General features: G+C 29.6%; 1 protein-coding gene across 1 annotated transcript; it reads left to right on the top strand.

Moving 5' to 3' along the window:
• The first annotated feature begins 885 nt into the window (after window positions 1-885).
• On the top strand, window positions 886-10,139 carry LOC117239603 (protein yellow-like). Its single transcript, XM_033505315.1, has 6 exons — window positions 886-1,179; window positions 4,929-5,058; window positions 7,194-7,356; window positions 7,884-8,243; window positions 9,112-9,300; window positions 9,923-10,139. The coding sequence occupies exons 1-6, from the start codon at window positions 918-920 to the stop codon at window positions 10,106-10,108; spliced, it is 1,290 nt and encodes a 429-aa protein (XP_033361206.1). The 5' UTR covers window positions 886-917; the 3' UTR covers window positions 10,109-10,139.
• Window positions 10,140-16,915: the final 6,776 nt, after the last annotated feature.

Here is a 16,915-nt window from a genome sequence, read left to right as displayed (position 1 = left end):
TCCGGGCTTTTAGTTTACGGGCATCTAATTTCTTAGCTTCCTTCAGTTGTTCCTATTTTTTATTATATTACTTAGTAATACAGTGATATGAAAAATATAAAAATACGGCTTAGTAAGATATTATTATGCATACATTACAGAGATTTATGTTAAAAAAATATAAGTTTTAAATATTAGTTTGATGCATTTCTACTACACTGAAGCAGAGTTAACATATACTGTCGTATACATATGATGTCAGTGTGACTGAAAGTAATTCATACTTTTACTACTTGTTGACGTGAAAATAATTTAAGTTATTAAAATACTACAAAGTTTGCCAGATTGAGAAATTAGCGTTAATATTTGTTCAATAGCAAACAACTTTTCGGAGTCATTTTTCGCGTGTCACTCATATTTGTTCCATTTTCTTTTATGTCAATCATTTGACTCATTTATCGTCGTATCAAATCGAAGTGAAAGTTCCAGTTAGTACAATAATATTACCGATAAGAATCAGAGTTGAGTACAAGTTCAGAAAAAATAATGAGTAGTAATATGATATATTAGTTTGAAACATATACTTCCAACTGACGTATGTGCGGTTATTTATCTTCCTTTCAATCGCATCATAAAATATACGGAAGATTTACAAAATAATTGCCTGGAATTATTTTGTAAACAACACAGGGAAAATATTGCCAACGATTTACAATCACTAAATCTTGCCATTAATCACAGAATTTGTTCAATCATTCTTTTTTTTAATACATATATTTTATTTGGAATCTAATGAATTGGAAAAATTCTATGTACTTAAGTATAATCCATCTAAGGAAAGTAAATTTGAATGTGATCGAGTAAGCTATTCGACATTTTTTACTATTTTAAAGGACCAATTATAAATTGTGAGATTGTCGGCCTAAGCTATCGTAGGAATGTTTCGCGAATTTCTTTTCGTGAGTTTACTATACCTGGGAACCAAGAGCGTCGATGGACTTCAAAGATGGGGCACACAGTTCGGGCAAGCACCTGTGTTAGAAAGATTTTTCTGGAGAACGGTGGACTTCGCCTATCCAGATGAAGCCAGCAGAAAAATGGCAATGATGAAAGGAGAATTCATTCCAGAAAACGCGTTGCCTGTTGGTATAGAAATTTGGAGAAACAAGCTGTTCGTCACGGTACCGAGATGGCGCAATGGTAAGTTGAACGTATATATTGTAATATTTTATAATATCAATTTATTGTTTATATATTAGCTCATTCCCATTTTAGTATATTAGGAAAATTGATAAAAGAGTATAAAACTTTAGTATTTTATTTTACATCTTCTAATAATTTACTTCTAATATCACGAATACTAGGTACATGGTAACTATGAGAAGCGTCCTTTTCTTCTTTGAAAGTAGTTCGAGATTTTTTATCGCGGAATAACTAATCATAATTCGCAGCTACTATTGTTACATTAATAAAATTCAAACATTTATTTTCTTATGGAAAATGAAATGCTTCTACCGAGACGTATTTGAAAATTAGTCAAAAAAAGACTTGCTCGGCAAACAGGAACAATATGAACATTTAGATGAATGTCTCGTGTCAGGGACCGGAAGTTACATTAAACACAATGTACAGAAGATCACTGCAGGCAGTGCGCGCCTGTAGAACCTCGTCTGGCCGACTTCCGGCTCGCGACAAAAAGTGCCGAAAACTGTGCGAGCGATTTCAATGGGGCATTTCTATGTCTCCGCTGGCCTCCGCCTCCACTTCAACGCAAATCCTCCACCCAACACTATTGCCCAGGAGGGAACCAGGGGTGAATGGGCTTATTCTCTCCTGTGCTCTTTCATTTCCCACTTTTTTCTTGCTCTTGATGGTTTACGTTTATTATACACGTTGGCGCGCGCCAGGTCATTGTGTATAAAACAAAAAAGTCGACAGTGCTCACACATCGTGTACAATCTTTCATATCGCTATCTTTAACCTCTCTACTTTTCGATACTCAAATCTGCGGCTTTTTTTGTTTTTTGGATATTGTTTTTGCTTCTTGTTATGGTTGCGAACTTGTATTTCACCTCTTCTAACTCGTGCTATTTTATTTTGTGTCCTCATTCGTAATCGTTGCATTAAAAATTATAAATTTATTTTCTATTATATGTTATTGAAGATTTAAAACATACATTTAATTTAAAAACTGTATATCCGTTTATTTATTCCGCTAAAATATGATAAATTATATAAAATGTATGACAACTTTTTGTCGACTTTCTGAATTTGATGTCACTTATTAGTGATATCACTTTTAGTAAAAGGGTATCCTTTAATATGATACATGTGTGTGTACATATAGGTAAATCCACAAAGGTTAACAAAAAAATCAGGGGTACAATTAATGTTACGATAACGAATATTTTTGAGATGTTCGAGAGAATGACTAAACATGTATTTAATTCTAAGATCAATTAATTCAATCAATTTTGGTCATGTGAGATTTGTTGATAGCGTATTGGACTCCTGTATCTCATTTAGGATATGCATGCAAAAACTCGAAAATGTAACATCATATTTTTTTCTATAATTTTCATATAATATTTACAAGTTCCTTCACATGAAATTTATAATATGTTAAGGAACGTTTAATATCACGTAATATGTTTCATGGTGTTACGCGATATTATATAATTAACCAATGGTGGCAATTTATTTGTTGTTCCTTTTCTACTTTCCTTTCCTTTCTATATTATTATTTTGAACCATTTCAGATACTTAATTGACTTCAGCTCCTTCAACGTGTTCATTTTTTCTTACGCAACAAATATTTATTGTTCATTTTTCGTCTCACTGTTCTTCAGTGTACCTACCGTTTTCCTCTTTCTCTTCTTTCGCTTTTGCCATTTCTCATTTATATTTCCTTTCTATTCTTGCCATCTCACCAGTCTCCTGAAACTTCTATAAATGCGTCAAAGCCCACCGTAGTTGGTATTGTTTTAAGGCCAACTTTTTTATACGGCGACTGCTTTGTTTGGATCGTTCTTTCTTCTAATGTCAGCTTTACTTGGACCGTCCAACAGAGGATATGAAATACTAAGAGAGAAAGGGAAGGAAAGAGAGTGTGCCATTCAATTGAACTCGGAAAGTTGTAAACTGCATGGTCTTTTACGAATAATATAGAACTCTCATATAGTTAATGTAGCTAATTTCGCACTATCATAGATAATAACAAAAAATTAGTTATATAATCGCTAATAAGGATAGCTTAAATAATTAAATACTATATAACTTAATTCTACATTATAATTTATTATAATATACCATATATAATAATATACTACATGTCTCATTACAATATACATTGAAATTATATAAGCTGACTCCCTACATGTAATTTTTTTAGAATATTTTGATAAATTGATCGTAAATTTAATAATAGATTCGGTGAATAATAGCTTGCCACGGCACGTATTTACTCAAAAATTCAAGTTATTATTATGACGCGTCGTACATACAAAAATTTTTCTTTAATTTAAAATCTAACAGTGTTACAATGGGCTAACTAAATGCGATTCTAATCTCAAAAGTTTCAAACATCTTTCAAAATGTTCAGCGACAAGGTCTGCATGTCTTTTTAGAGTATCAAACGCAATATTGGAGTGTAGTGATCGTGTGACAACCTCGTCACGCAAACCTCGTGACATATCAAAAATGTTTTGCTCATTACCGTAGGCACACTTTCCACCGTATTATATACCTTCGTGTAATGCCAGTTCGACTATGCAATTTACGAAATTTTTAAGATAATGCCAGATGAACTGGATATAGCTCGATAAGATTGAAAGGTCAGGAATTCCACGTGTCAATAATTCAATGGCTTTCTGTCAGTCACGCGATTATATCAATCATATGAGCGTGTCGCACATTCTTATAATAATGTGCATATTTAATCAAGTAACAATGATGCTCAATTTAATGAAGGAAATAATAATAAATGATTAATTTATACAACTATGAAAATTATTTACAAATAATTAAACAAATAGACTTTGAAATCTCTATTATTTATTAATTAAATTTTTCTGTGATATTTTATGAGAAAGAAATTGTATTGTAACTTTTTATTTCATTTTTATAAATTAGCAATATTGTAAGTTTATCAATTGTACATAGATTTGGAAATTATACTGTCATATATATTTTCTATATACTATATATTCTTAATGTAAATATAAATGTAGCAAATTGCAGGATTTAAATAAAGTGACAATTTCAAAGCAGAATTTACTCATTTATGTAATTGCGAAACAAATTGTTATTAAGAATTTATTTGTATTAAATGTGTGATGATAAGTATGTTAATTATTTGCACAATATATCAATTCTTTTAAACGAACATTTTTTGTATATGTATTATGAAATCATAAAAGACAAAATACGCATTAAGATTTTAGGCTGATGTGATAACGATCCATATTTTCTATTACTTATTTTTAGAAGATTAAATTACTGCAACACAACATAAACTATTACTATGATATTTGCAATTGCGTTAAAATTTATTATACATTTCGTAGCATTTTTAAACAGTATTTTTCGTAATATTTTTACTTTTTATTAGTTTATATATATATATATATATATATATATATATATATATATATATATATATATATATATATAAATTTAATTGTGTTTGAAGACATGAAACATTTTTATATGCAAAATAGAATAACATATATAATCAAGAATCATTAATTATTAAAGTATAGAAGAATATTTTACTTTTAAAGTCAATTAAATACCATCAATATTAAATTACATTTTCAATATTTCTAATGTATTCTTAATCAGATAACATAAATAAATATTCAAGACCAAAGAGTAAAATATCTATTGAATCTAATACACTAGAGTTTGCACAATTCTATAAAAAATAATTTACTTTTCGTTAATTATAGGAATACCGGCGACATTAAACTACATATCGCTCGACACAAATCGAGGTGGTTCACCGAAGCTTACCCCTTATCCGAATTGGGCACAAAACAAAGCTGGAGCTTGTGGTAGTGCAATTACTACTGCTTACAGGTACGTAATGTTTTGTATGTATTTAATGGCGGCATACATATACACATACGTACACTTAGGAATAAACTATTTTCCCTTTTTTCAAAATTTATATGTTTTCCCATTTACCTTTTTCTTGTATTTTCAATGCTTCGAGGTCGACATCGATTCCCTAACATAGCTATAATATACGTAGTATCCCAAATTTAAATATCAAAACTTTAGAAGCATGTAGAGAATCGATGAATTAAGAAAAAAATTCTTTAGAGATTTGCTCATTTTTGCTCTATTTTAGAGAAAATCGCTAGAAAGGAAATGGAAAGGATCTCGTTTTTTCACTTATTCATTTACACTTATTTATTCGTGTTATCATCTATTTTATAGGAATACAGTTCAAAATGTAGCGATGTAATCTTGTAGCAATGTAAGCATTACATCTAACATTGACAAGCCTAATTGCAATTAGATATAGCCTTGGTGACATTTAGCGCACTGCAGTGACGCGCGTACGGTTACGACTCGGTCGCTGAGAATAAATAATTGTAAATCAATAATTAAAAAAGCGAAAACTGTCCCCGACACGTTGTCGAAGATTTGATATTTAAACCAGGGACACCCTGCATATATACATCTATACATGCAAGCATGTTGCACTATTGTAGTTGCGGTAACATTACTCAAGACGTAACATCACATTGATTGAATTGTAGCATAAAAGTGAAAATAGCACTTATCCAATTAGTTAGTTAAAAGTGAAATATGACATTTTCTATTATTTCCTATTTCTCATCGCTTCTCATTGCGAAACAGATCTTACAAGAGAAACAGTTACTTTGTAAACGTTAACATGATTAATTATATTCGTTTTGTAACTTCTATTTGAATGTTAATTGCAATCTTCATTTTGTTTAAAATGGAACAACGTGGAATGAATAGTGACCATTCTGAAAGAAGGGAAAAGTAGACGATAAAATCGTATAGAATAGATTAGATTTTGATCCATATAGCAGATATACTCTATAGAAAATATCCCGACTGAATAATACATTTGTCTGTTATTAAATCTCAAATGTGTGGGAACATTCTCTCGCTTTTCCTTGTTTAACACACGGAGAAATAACAGATTTCCTACACATAATTATTAATTTATCATATTAGTAAATACGTAAGTTACAAGTTGTAAGTTGCACAATTCTATTACAAAAACAATTTTTACAATTTTCCAAAATACAAGTTTAGTCACTAATATTCTTAATACATTTTATAAATGTTCATAGCATGATTATCTGTCTCATTACATACATATATATAGAATAAACAATTATAAATATTATATAATAAATTATATAATACAATATACAGTAATATACTCGAAAATAAAACTCTGTTTTATTGTTTAACAAAAGATGTTATAAAGTAGCACTATCAATATCAACATATAAGTTACAAAATTTTTCCAATAATATTATTACTTTTACAAAGATTCTTTTTATTTTCTAACTAGTAAATTGTGAAATATTACGATCTTAGATTTAAATAAGTTTTCACTACGATTGGATGTTATGTTTTTGGTTTTTCAAAAGACAAACGTATGTTGAGCAGCGTTTTTACGCCCACGTATCATGAACATGACAATTACAATTCTCTGAATAAGTAAATATTACTTATTGAATGATTATATTATAGTTTATAGAATCCAATTAATTCGTTTTTTCAGTTTAGTAAATTGTAAAAACTACAAATTAAAATTCATCCATTGTGTTATTACGCTGAACTGGGCACGACTTTTACTTCATTCGTTTGCTTTATTATAGATCTATTATGAAAATATTGATACATTAATTGTTGCAAAAATATGATAGAAACTACTATACTATATGTATATGTTCTACTAAAATGGAAAATATGAAAGTATGGAAATATGTATACAACTTTCGAAAAATTGGATGAAAACCTATTGTCAAAAAAGATATGGAAAATAACGTGAAGTTGCAAGGAGTTGAATTCTGGATATTGTATCCAAAAAATTTATAAAAATTGTTGATAATAATCGATCTGTTAACATAAAATGCGACAGAACTTAAATTTCATATAGGAAGCATTCAAGTATATTTCATCGAAACAATAAGAAATTTAGTATTATTATTCCATTCCAGAATACATGCAGACGTCTGTGACAGACTCTGGGTGTTGGATACTGGTACGATAGGTATTGGAAACACTACGATACAGGCATGTCCCTACACTCTAAATGTCTTTGATTTAACAACAGATAAAATTTTAAGGCAATATAGATTGAGGGCTGAAGATATTAATATGGTACGTACAGCTGTATAATATAAAATTATATAATATTGACATGAAACAAAAGTGTACATACATATTCATATTAACGTAAAACTATAGTAGTCTACAAACAGACTTGGTTGTGGGATATTTTAAATAAACTATAAGAATTAAGTCGTAAGATTTTTGTCGTAACCTAATTGATTGAACTGATACGATAAGCAGTAAAACAGATCAATTTAAGCTCAAATGTTCTTTTTCCTCATTAGAGGTAATATTATATCACATTGTATCAAAGTTATTTTACGTAACTCATATGTTATTAATCCATATAAGTATGGATTATATATGCACATATATACATATTTTATATACATATATGCGTATACCACTTTCGGAGAATTTAAAATAATTGTTTGTTTTTACTGTCTTGAAACTACAAATTGCATATGTGCATAAATTTTTCGCTGCTGAAAAAATGGTTGTATCAGATGGTATTTGCAACTGTTTTATTCCACAACGTAACAGGTTATGTAAACGAATTAAAATTCTTCATATAGAACACTTTCATCGCCAATATTGCAGTCGATTTGGGAAAAGGCGGTTGTGATGACGCTTTCGCCTATATGTCTGACGAACTCGGATATGGGCTGATCGTATATTCTTGGGAACAAAATAAATCTTGGCGACTTACACATAGCTATTTCATGCCGGACCCTCTGGCCGGGGACTACAATATCGGTGGTATAAATTTCCAATGGGGTGAAGAAGGGGTCTTCGGTATGAGTTTATCTCCTATCGCTGCCAATGGATATAGGACATTATTCTTCCATCCTCTAAGTAGTAGAAGAGAATTTGCAGTTTCTACACGAATTTTAAGGGATGAAAACTTGTCTCAAGATAGTTACCATGAATTCCAGGTATGTGCGCAATAGAAATAACAAATTACAATTATTAGTACTATTAATACCAAAATTACACTACTTTTAGTACTTAATTGTGATATATCATAAAGGTATTGGCAAGTTATTTATCCTTATGTTTAGTAATATTTTGAAAATAACCTTGTCGTAGTAGAAGATTACCTTTCAAAAAGAGAACTTATTAAATTGTCACAATTTTATATTATATATTTCGTTTTTATTATACCTTACACTATCTATATATTTCTTCGACTATGTAATTATTAAATTATGTATTCATTGGTTGATTAGGAAGGTACTTTCAAAGATATTTTTTATATTAATCATGAATATACTGCAAATATTTATGCATCTATGATGTATATAATACAGTACACGTATAAAATGTCCCAAATAAAATATTTATTATTTAGTTATGACCATAAAAATATGAATTTGAATAAATGTCTGGAACCTAGTAATGAAATTACAATACAAGTACAGATTGCGACAAAATTATAGAATCAAGCAAAACGAAACAGGAGCATATGCAGAAATATATGCGGAAGTGCATATATGATTTTGTTTTAAGCATTGCAATTATTTATGATTTTGCAATTTCATCATCATTTTATAATCCAAATGTTACATTCTTAATCTATTAACCGGACAATATTTTCTTGCTGATGTCGGGATGATTACATTTGGAATGAGTAGTTATTTCCATACGATATTATTTCATGGCGAACTATGCCATCATATCCAATAGAGTCGTTTGTTTGACATGACCAAATATTTGATCTTACACGATTAAGAAGCTAATAACACAAACTATATATACTTTATAAAAAATGAAGTTATTGCTATTAATTATTAATATTGACAGGTTCTTCCTGAAAGAGGACCACTTGGCCATTGTACTTCTTCTATTATGGATGAAAATGGACTTCAATTTTTCAACTTAATCGATCAAAATGCAGTAGGCTGTTGGAATTCTGCGTTACCATATGCACCTGAAAACCATGCGGTCGTTGCTAGACACGACGAAGCTATGATATTCCCAGCAGATGTTAAGGTATAATTTGATATTTTATTTAAAAAAGATATTCCTAACCTTAATATACTTTTACTCCTTTTCATGTAATTTCACTTTCTGTCCAAAATGATAATTTCTTCTGGATTTATTATTTTCCATGTAATAAATTAATATTAAATTGTATCGTTGCAACTAAAATTTCAAAAGTTATTTGAGTAACAAGTAAGTGAATAACACTTTTCTTTCTTACAAAAAGGACGTAAACGTCGAGTAGTTCATCAGACATGTACTATTTTGATTTCAATGCTTTATGTAATATATTCAAAAAGATTTATATTCATTTCTTATCCATTCAAAGTTTCAAAATACATTAAGCATTGATTCGTTCCGTTTAATGAAATCAAATGTGTATATTAAATCCAAAATAAAATTAAAAAATTAATATTTAGAAATTGATTTAAGTAAAATTTCAAATTAAAGTAATATTTAGAATTTATTTCGTGGCATTATTCAAACAATACTTTTACTTTTAAGTATTTAGATATATTTGGAATTATAAGTACTAATCATAAAATATCTTTTACAATCATCGCTGTATTAATATATTTTGTACTACACATAAAACATTGAAAAATGACAAATGCAACTTTATCATTTCTAGGTAAATCGTGGTTTGTTATGGATTATATCAGATAGAATGCCAGTATTCTTACTGTCAACTTTGAACTACACCGACGTAAACTTTAGAATATTAACAATACCAGTTCGAGATGCGATCGCAGGTACAGTTTGTGAAAATGTATCTCCTTGGGGATACGTTAGCAATTCTCTTTGGTGGGAATCATAAAATCCCTTTTAAAAGTTACTAAAAAAGTAATACAATTGCAAATTTCTTGTAAAAGAAACTAATTATCTTAATTTTAATTCGCCTTCTTAAAAAACGAGTTGTTATAGATCAAATAATAAAGAAATAATAACAAAGAAATAAAGAAAAGTATTAAACAAATATTATTATCGTCTTTATTTTCCTTATCATCCTTTACATCCTCGACCTAAAATTTAAAAAAGTTCACAACATGAAATTTATAACATCAATAACAATCTCTATATTTTTTCTTATTCAACATTAAGAATCTGATTTTTGTTCTAGTATATATTCACGATTATGTTTTATTATGTGTTTATTATGTTGATTATAAAATTAAAAATTGAAAAGATCTTTTTTTCAATAAATTATACTTCAAAATTCTAGTAATAATATACAATTTTAGATTAACAAAAGATTTCATTGCCTACAGCATTTTGCATTTATACACATATTATTTGCATAGCAATTTGTTATTCAATATATGTTGTTATTACCCCCATTGAATTGTATTATCAGATATTGCATCGTTTAAATACCAATATTATACTTTCAAGTTAGCAACAGCGGAGACATCTATAATCGTAATTGGAAATGTAATTGTCATTTTCCACAAATCAGTTTTGTTTGAAAGCTTACATACCGTGACCGACTTTTCTTACTTAATGGACACTCAATTTTATCTGTTGCAACTGCAATAATTATACTTCTCTAATAAGTCTCTCGGAGTTTCTCAGACCGAGCAAAAAAGTTTCAGGAAGAAACAGCTGTGGCTTTCGCAGCTGTGTCACGCAGTTTCCAATCTAAAGAAAAAAACAGCAGTCGCAATTACGGCAGTAGGATTAAACGATCTCTTAGTTACTTTTGAGAGGAGACATGTTCTCCCATTTTATAGAAGTTTCATTTATTACGAAATGAGAATACCATAGTGTTCTGTGTCGAGTATTTTTCTGTTTCATTGATTATTATTTGCGGGAATCAAATCTGTGAGACGGTAGCCATTCACTAGTTCTTAGAAATCAAACTTCAGGTATACATCTACGTCGGTAAGATTAAAACCAGTTTCGTTTCTTGTGAAACTTAAGAATATAAACAGAGCTGATAGTTCTTAGAAATTGAACTTTAGATATGTGTAGGTATCATCGGAAAGTTTAGAAACAGTTTCACTTTTTGAGAAGTTATTGTATTTTATATGCTAGAGAAATATGTTAATGTAGGTATGTTATTCGTTACAAAAATATAAAAGCACACGTAAAATATGAACAGCCTTTGCCAACTACACATTGAATATGAGTTACGGTACTTGGTATAAAATGTTTAATTCTTCTGAAATCGTAAAAAATTAATTTATCATGTTTCAAACTATACTTTGTGTTCTTGAATAATGAAAGAATTTATTCTTTACATAAATGTTTGATCTTGATGCTTTTATCCAAACACTCTCCAGTTTAGCTGAGTCATTGTACCCAGTTCGGTGGATGTTAGCTAATTTTCATGCTATTATTAAAAACACGTTCAAGTTTTAATATTATGTACCAAATACCGATCAAATGGAGTAACGATCTCTTGTAATATTTATATTATACAAAGTACGAACAAATAACATGTAAATGAAATTGGGTAATTCTATCCACAAAAGAATTAAAAAAAAGATATAAAATAAAATTTTGTCGAGCGAGGCTCAGTTTTCAAGAAGTTTCAAAATATACTACGTGCGAATGCAATTATGGCTAAGATATGGTTTATCATGCGCCTATATGTATATGTATATACATACATATAACGCTTATAGTATCTGTAAAGAATAACTATGCAATATTTACGAGTTACTACTATCCAAAAATGAACAAAACAATTTTGGATTTTCTATCATCAATTCAAATTAATTTTTCTATTATGTTTCTATTATGGTAATTACAGACCTGGTAGAAGTGATACCTTTGTTGTAACGGAAACATAGAATGACGCTTTTGAGGATATTTCGCGTTTCCAAATCAGTAATTAGTTTTTGTATTATCAAATACAAGTTTTTAAAATGATAAAAAAGAATTCGATTTTATCGAAAACCAACCCCTGAATAAAAAATTTTATCGTATATTTGTTTCACAGATTTTTCTCACCACGTCGTGTCTTCTTCATATTATTTGACCAGGCCCTGTATACATAGAAATTCATATTCTTTCCTGTAGCAATTTTAGTATTATTCAATCAAGTGCCATTTACTATTAAGTGATTAGCGGACAAACAATGAATAAATCGAAGCAAATACGATAAAGAGAAAAATTTGGACAAACAATCGATTTGATGAGTTAGCAAAGGTTCTTTTTAACACAGTGCTAATTCTTTTGGTTTCTGAGGCGTGAAAACAGTGATCGAGAATTGGCGTGAAATCGGCCAGCCCTACGGAGCCAGATGGCTCGAGTTAGCCCATTAGTTTCGCCCTTGTTTCCGATAATTTGAAGGCGACCGACTATTCTGCGCTCTGATATACGATCGAATATCGCTTTCTCCCTCCTCTGGAAATTATCCGTTTCACGCCCCCGCTCATAAAATATAGCTACGCGTCTACCCTATGTCTCGCAATAAAAAAAGCCGCTTGGAGTTATCTCTTATCTTTTTTTTATATCATTTTCGTTTAGCACTAAAATAACAACAGTTTGTTTAGTTCAATATTTTTATATATCGATTACAGAATTAACATAAATGTGCTATTTAAATGTAAATGCAATTCTTTTCATTTTACACAATAGTCCAACTTTGAAAATCGTTCTTAAAAGCTACTCTTAATGTTCTGATTTATCAACGTTTAATTTATAATAACATCTGAATCTGTTTAATTATTATTAAATATTTACTGTATTATTATACGCTTATTATATTTAATTATTAGCTATATTTAATACCAATGAAAAAAAATGTTTAGATGTTGTGGATAATTCCATAAAGAAGATCGGAGATATAACATCAAGTAAACTAAAAAATGAGAATTAAAATAAATTACGATACATAGAACATTTTAAAACATTTAAAATAAAGGAATGTATTAAAAAATTACAATTTATGAATTATAGTTAATAATGGAATAGTTAATAATAATGGAATTATATTATACAAGTATTACGATTTTTATTCAAGAATTTATTAATTTTTCTCACTGGGGAAAAAACGAACCATACGAATATAAATATTTTATTATAAAGTTACAGAACATCAAATATTGAAGATTATAAAAGGCATATATAGGATAAAATGGTATTTCTTCTTTGTAGAATATGAAAAGTGAACTTATAAAATGTACTATTTAACTATTATTTATTTATTTTAAGATAGAAAACGCAATATACTTAAATACAGATAAGTAAGTAAACATAATCAACTTTTCCAATTCTGTAATAAAAGTCATCAATTTTCCTACTATTTTGCAATAATGTATATATATAGTCAAACTTCATATCATATATTTTTCTTGTTTTTTACTTGTTAATTATGTATTCGCGCCATTTATTGGGAGAACGGAAAGTATATATTCCGTGTATAAATTCTACGTACCTATTTACGCATCTTGTGCAATTACTCCATATTCTGTGATTATAATAATTATTCACGAATAACAAGGATAAAAAATACCGTCGTATTTTTATCTCGCCCGGGTAGGAATTAAGCAGAAATCGTATATTACCGAAGATCGCATCGAACGGTTTGCATAGATCACGTACACGGTCGTCGCCTAAGGGTGAAGAAATTACTTGGAAAGTTGTCGGTGGCCCTGTGAGATTAAGAAAAAGATTCACGCCTTGAATGCTAATTTCAGAGATCGATAGATTGCAGATCGCGATACTTCGCGCCTTTAACTGGCGATTAGAGGGCAAGACGAGATACATCAAAGATCGGTGGCCGTGATACGATGCTGTTTTCAATTTGGAAAACAGACCTTTCACCATACTTATGTTCCCTCGATCGTGATAAAGCCAAACCTTAATGAGCTCCAGACCTGTCTCGTTAACGTTCAGACTATATGCATCTTCCGAAGAAACATATAAATCAAATCTGTAACTGTCGAAGTTACATTAACATAGCTTTACAAGCTATTGTTCAATGTTATTATTAGGATGGAAGTTAAGAAAATGATTGATTTAAACAAACGATATTATATTATATATTATATCAATGATTAAGTTAATCAGTATTATGAAGAAACGGAAGTTTTTCAAAATATTATTGTTAAAGTAATGTCAATTGCTTTGGATCCAAATCTGTGTAAAATTTTGATACGTCACTGAAGGTATGGCCCAGTTGAACAGAATCGCGGTGTGTCTAGGATCAAAATATAGGATAGTCAGCGATCTTTAGATTCCGAATTGCGGCTATCCTTTGGTTTGTTTTAAATTAACACCTAGCCAACCACGCTCGCGGCACGCTTTAACACCTTTTTAAAAGGTGGCTGCTCACCCAGTCTCGGTTCTTCCATCGGCGCCGGTAATTACGGGTTTCGAAGACGGGCTACGTCGACATCGACGTGATTCTCATTACGAATTACACGCGATTACTTTCATATAGGTATTTCTCCACAGCTTTTTTGCCGCGACTCTATGATCTTATTGCATCCTGCGCTTTCTAATCTAAACTTTTGCATACGAACAAGCCAATTAAGCATTCGTTAGATTCCAAGAACATATTAAATACTAATGAGTCAATTTTTGCAAGTGACGGAATTGTTGATAACTCTAACCTCAACATATAATAATTACTTATCATAGCGTGTGGCTACAAAAACAAAAATTTGCGAACGTTACAAATTTTTTAATTTACGACGCTGATGGGCTCTGTGAATATTTCGTTCTTACAGACTGTTAGATTTGACAAGGTGGAAAAGTAATTTGTCCACAAAAGACGTCGCTGTAGATTATTTATATATATATGTATAAATTATAAATATATATATATATATATATATATATATATATATATATATATATAATATATATATTATATATAGTGACCCATTATATTACTAGTTTTGTCTATGGATATCCAAATATAATGATTCACTATATTTTGTAGAAATCACCTAAATAATTAATTCTTTCTTAGCGTTGACTCATCTGATATACTGTGATCTGTTTTATTTTTGCTAAAAGGTTACTTCATGCTACATTGTTTAATGTATGTCAAGGCCTGTTAACGGCGATCATGACTTGTGCTAACTCCATATAAAATTTCTTTTTTTACAACATCGCACGCATTAGTCATTTATTTGCCATTTATTTCCACATCAAATCTTAATAAGAAAATGGATAGTGCAATTGTACTCATTTTTTCCATAACTTTAAAATTCCACATGTACGTACAGTTGGTTTCAAAAATATTTAAACACTAGTATAACTTTGACTTCTATGTTCTGTATTTGAAATAAATATAGATAAAACAATAAAAATGATTGCATGATAATGTTACTGAACAGGAAAGATATCGGACAAAATGTTAAACTTTTAGTTTCTTTAACATCAATTTACAAAGTGCACGTATATTTTTGAAACATAAAAATTCACTTTTTTCCACATTTCCTTTAATATGTAGACAATGATTTGTTTTAAATCAGAAGTTCTTTTACTTTTGGACATCTATATCTAGACTACACTTCAATATACTGCAGAATATTTATGCTGTTTTATCTTCATTTCAGATATAGAACATAGAAGTCAAAGCTATACCAGCGTCTGAGTATTTTTGAAACCATCTGTATGTATATATTAATTAATATTAACATGTTTGTCGCAAACTGTGGATAGAGTGTTTCCAGATTTTCATCAATTTTAAAACTAGATGCGCCTAAATCTTGAAACCAGCGTTGCATCAACGTTCATCTTTTTGTTGTTTTCAACATTCTATTAGATAATAGGCACACTGCCACTTCTTACTATGCCCGATCCGAATTAAACTGTCATAGAAATTGTGAATTAGTCTATGTATATTCAATATTCAATATTCAGTATCAATCTGTTTATAATGAATACTATTGACACAATATTGTTCTGAAGAAGAATTGTTCAGTCTTGTAAATATTTGTTCCAAATAATCTATTTCAATGACAATGTTCTGCTGATATTTATGAATAATCAATCGTCGATAGCAAAAGAATTCAATATTGCAATATATTATATGTGTGTAGATATATGCACAAAATATGCAATATGTTCGTACATTATGTTCTTAAAAAACATATATGGGAGGCATGTGCATTGTGCAATGCATGTAAAATAAGAAACGTATTTTTAGAATCTCCTCGTGATAAAACAGATTTCTGTATAGGCTTCGCATTTCTATCAACGTTCTAGCAACATACACATTTGCATGAACATCCGCACTCTACCTATCACATTCTTCTTGTAATTCTTAAAAATAGTGTATATCTTGACATCTGTGAAATGAATGATTTCCTTGATAATTTGAACCAACTGGATAATTTGTATTATTATTTGCATCAACTAATTTGGATGGAGTAAAACTAGGATATGTTCTAATATTATGGACACATATAACAACAATTACATACAAGTAACGTATTAACATTTTACTTGTGATTCAGCTAATCTTGAGAGTTACTGAAGAAAATTTTAGATGAAATTATGAAATGTATCTACATATTCTTTGGTAACGTCTTGATAATAAATAGCAGACTTACCGACTGAGGTAAGGACCTGTGATCATGATGAGTTTCCACGGCATATAAGCATAAAGTATAAAATTCAATATTAATTCGTTAAAATAATTACATTGAGACGTTGCCAG

Source organism: Bombus vosnesenskii, unplaced genomic scaffold (genome assembly GCF_011952255.1).
Source record: "Bombus vosnesenskii isolate JDL3184/JDL3185 unplaced genomic scaffold, Bvos_JDL3184-5_v1.1 scf7180000014105, whole genome shotgun sequence".
Classification (NCBI taxonomy): domain Eukaryota; kingdom Metazoa; phylum Arthropoda; class Insecta; order Hymenoptera; family Apidae; genus Bombus; species Bombus vosnesenskii.
Note: the sequence above shows the minus strand (reverse complement) of the source record. Positions and strands in the feature narration are given on the sequence as shown.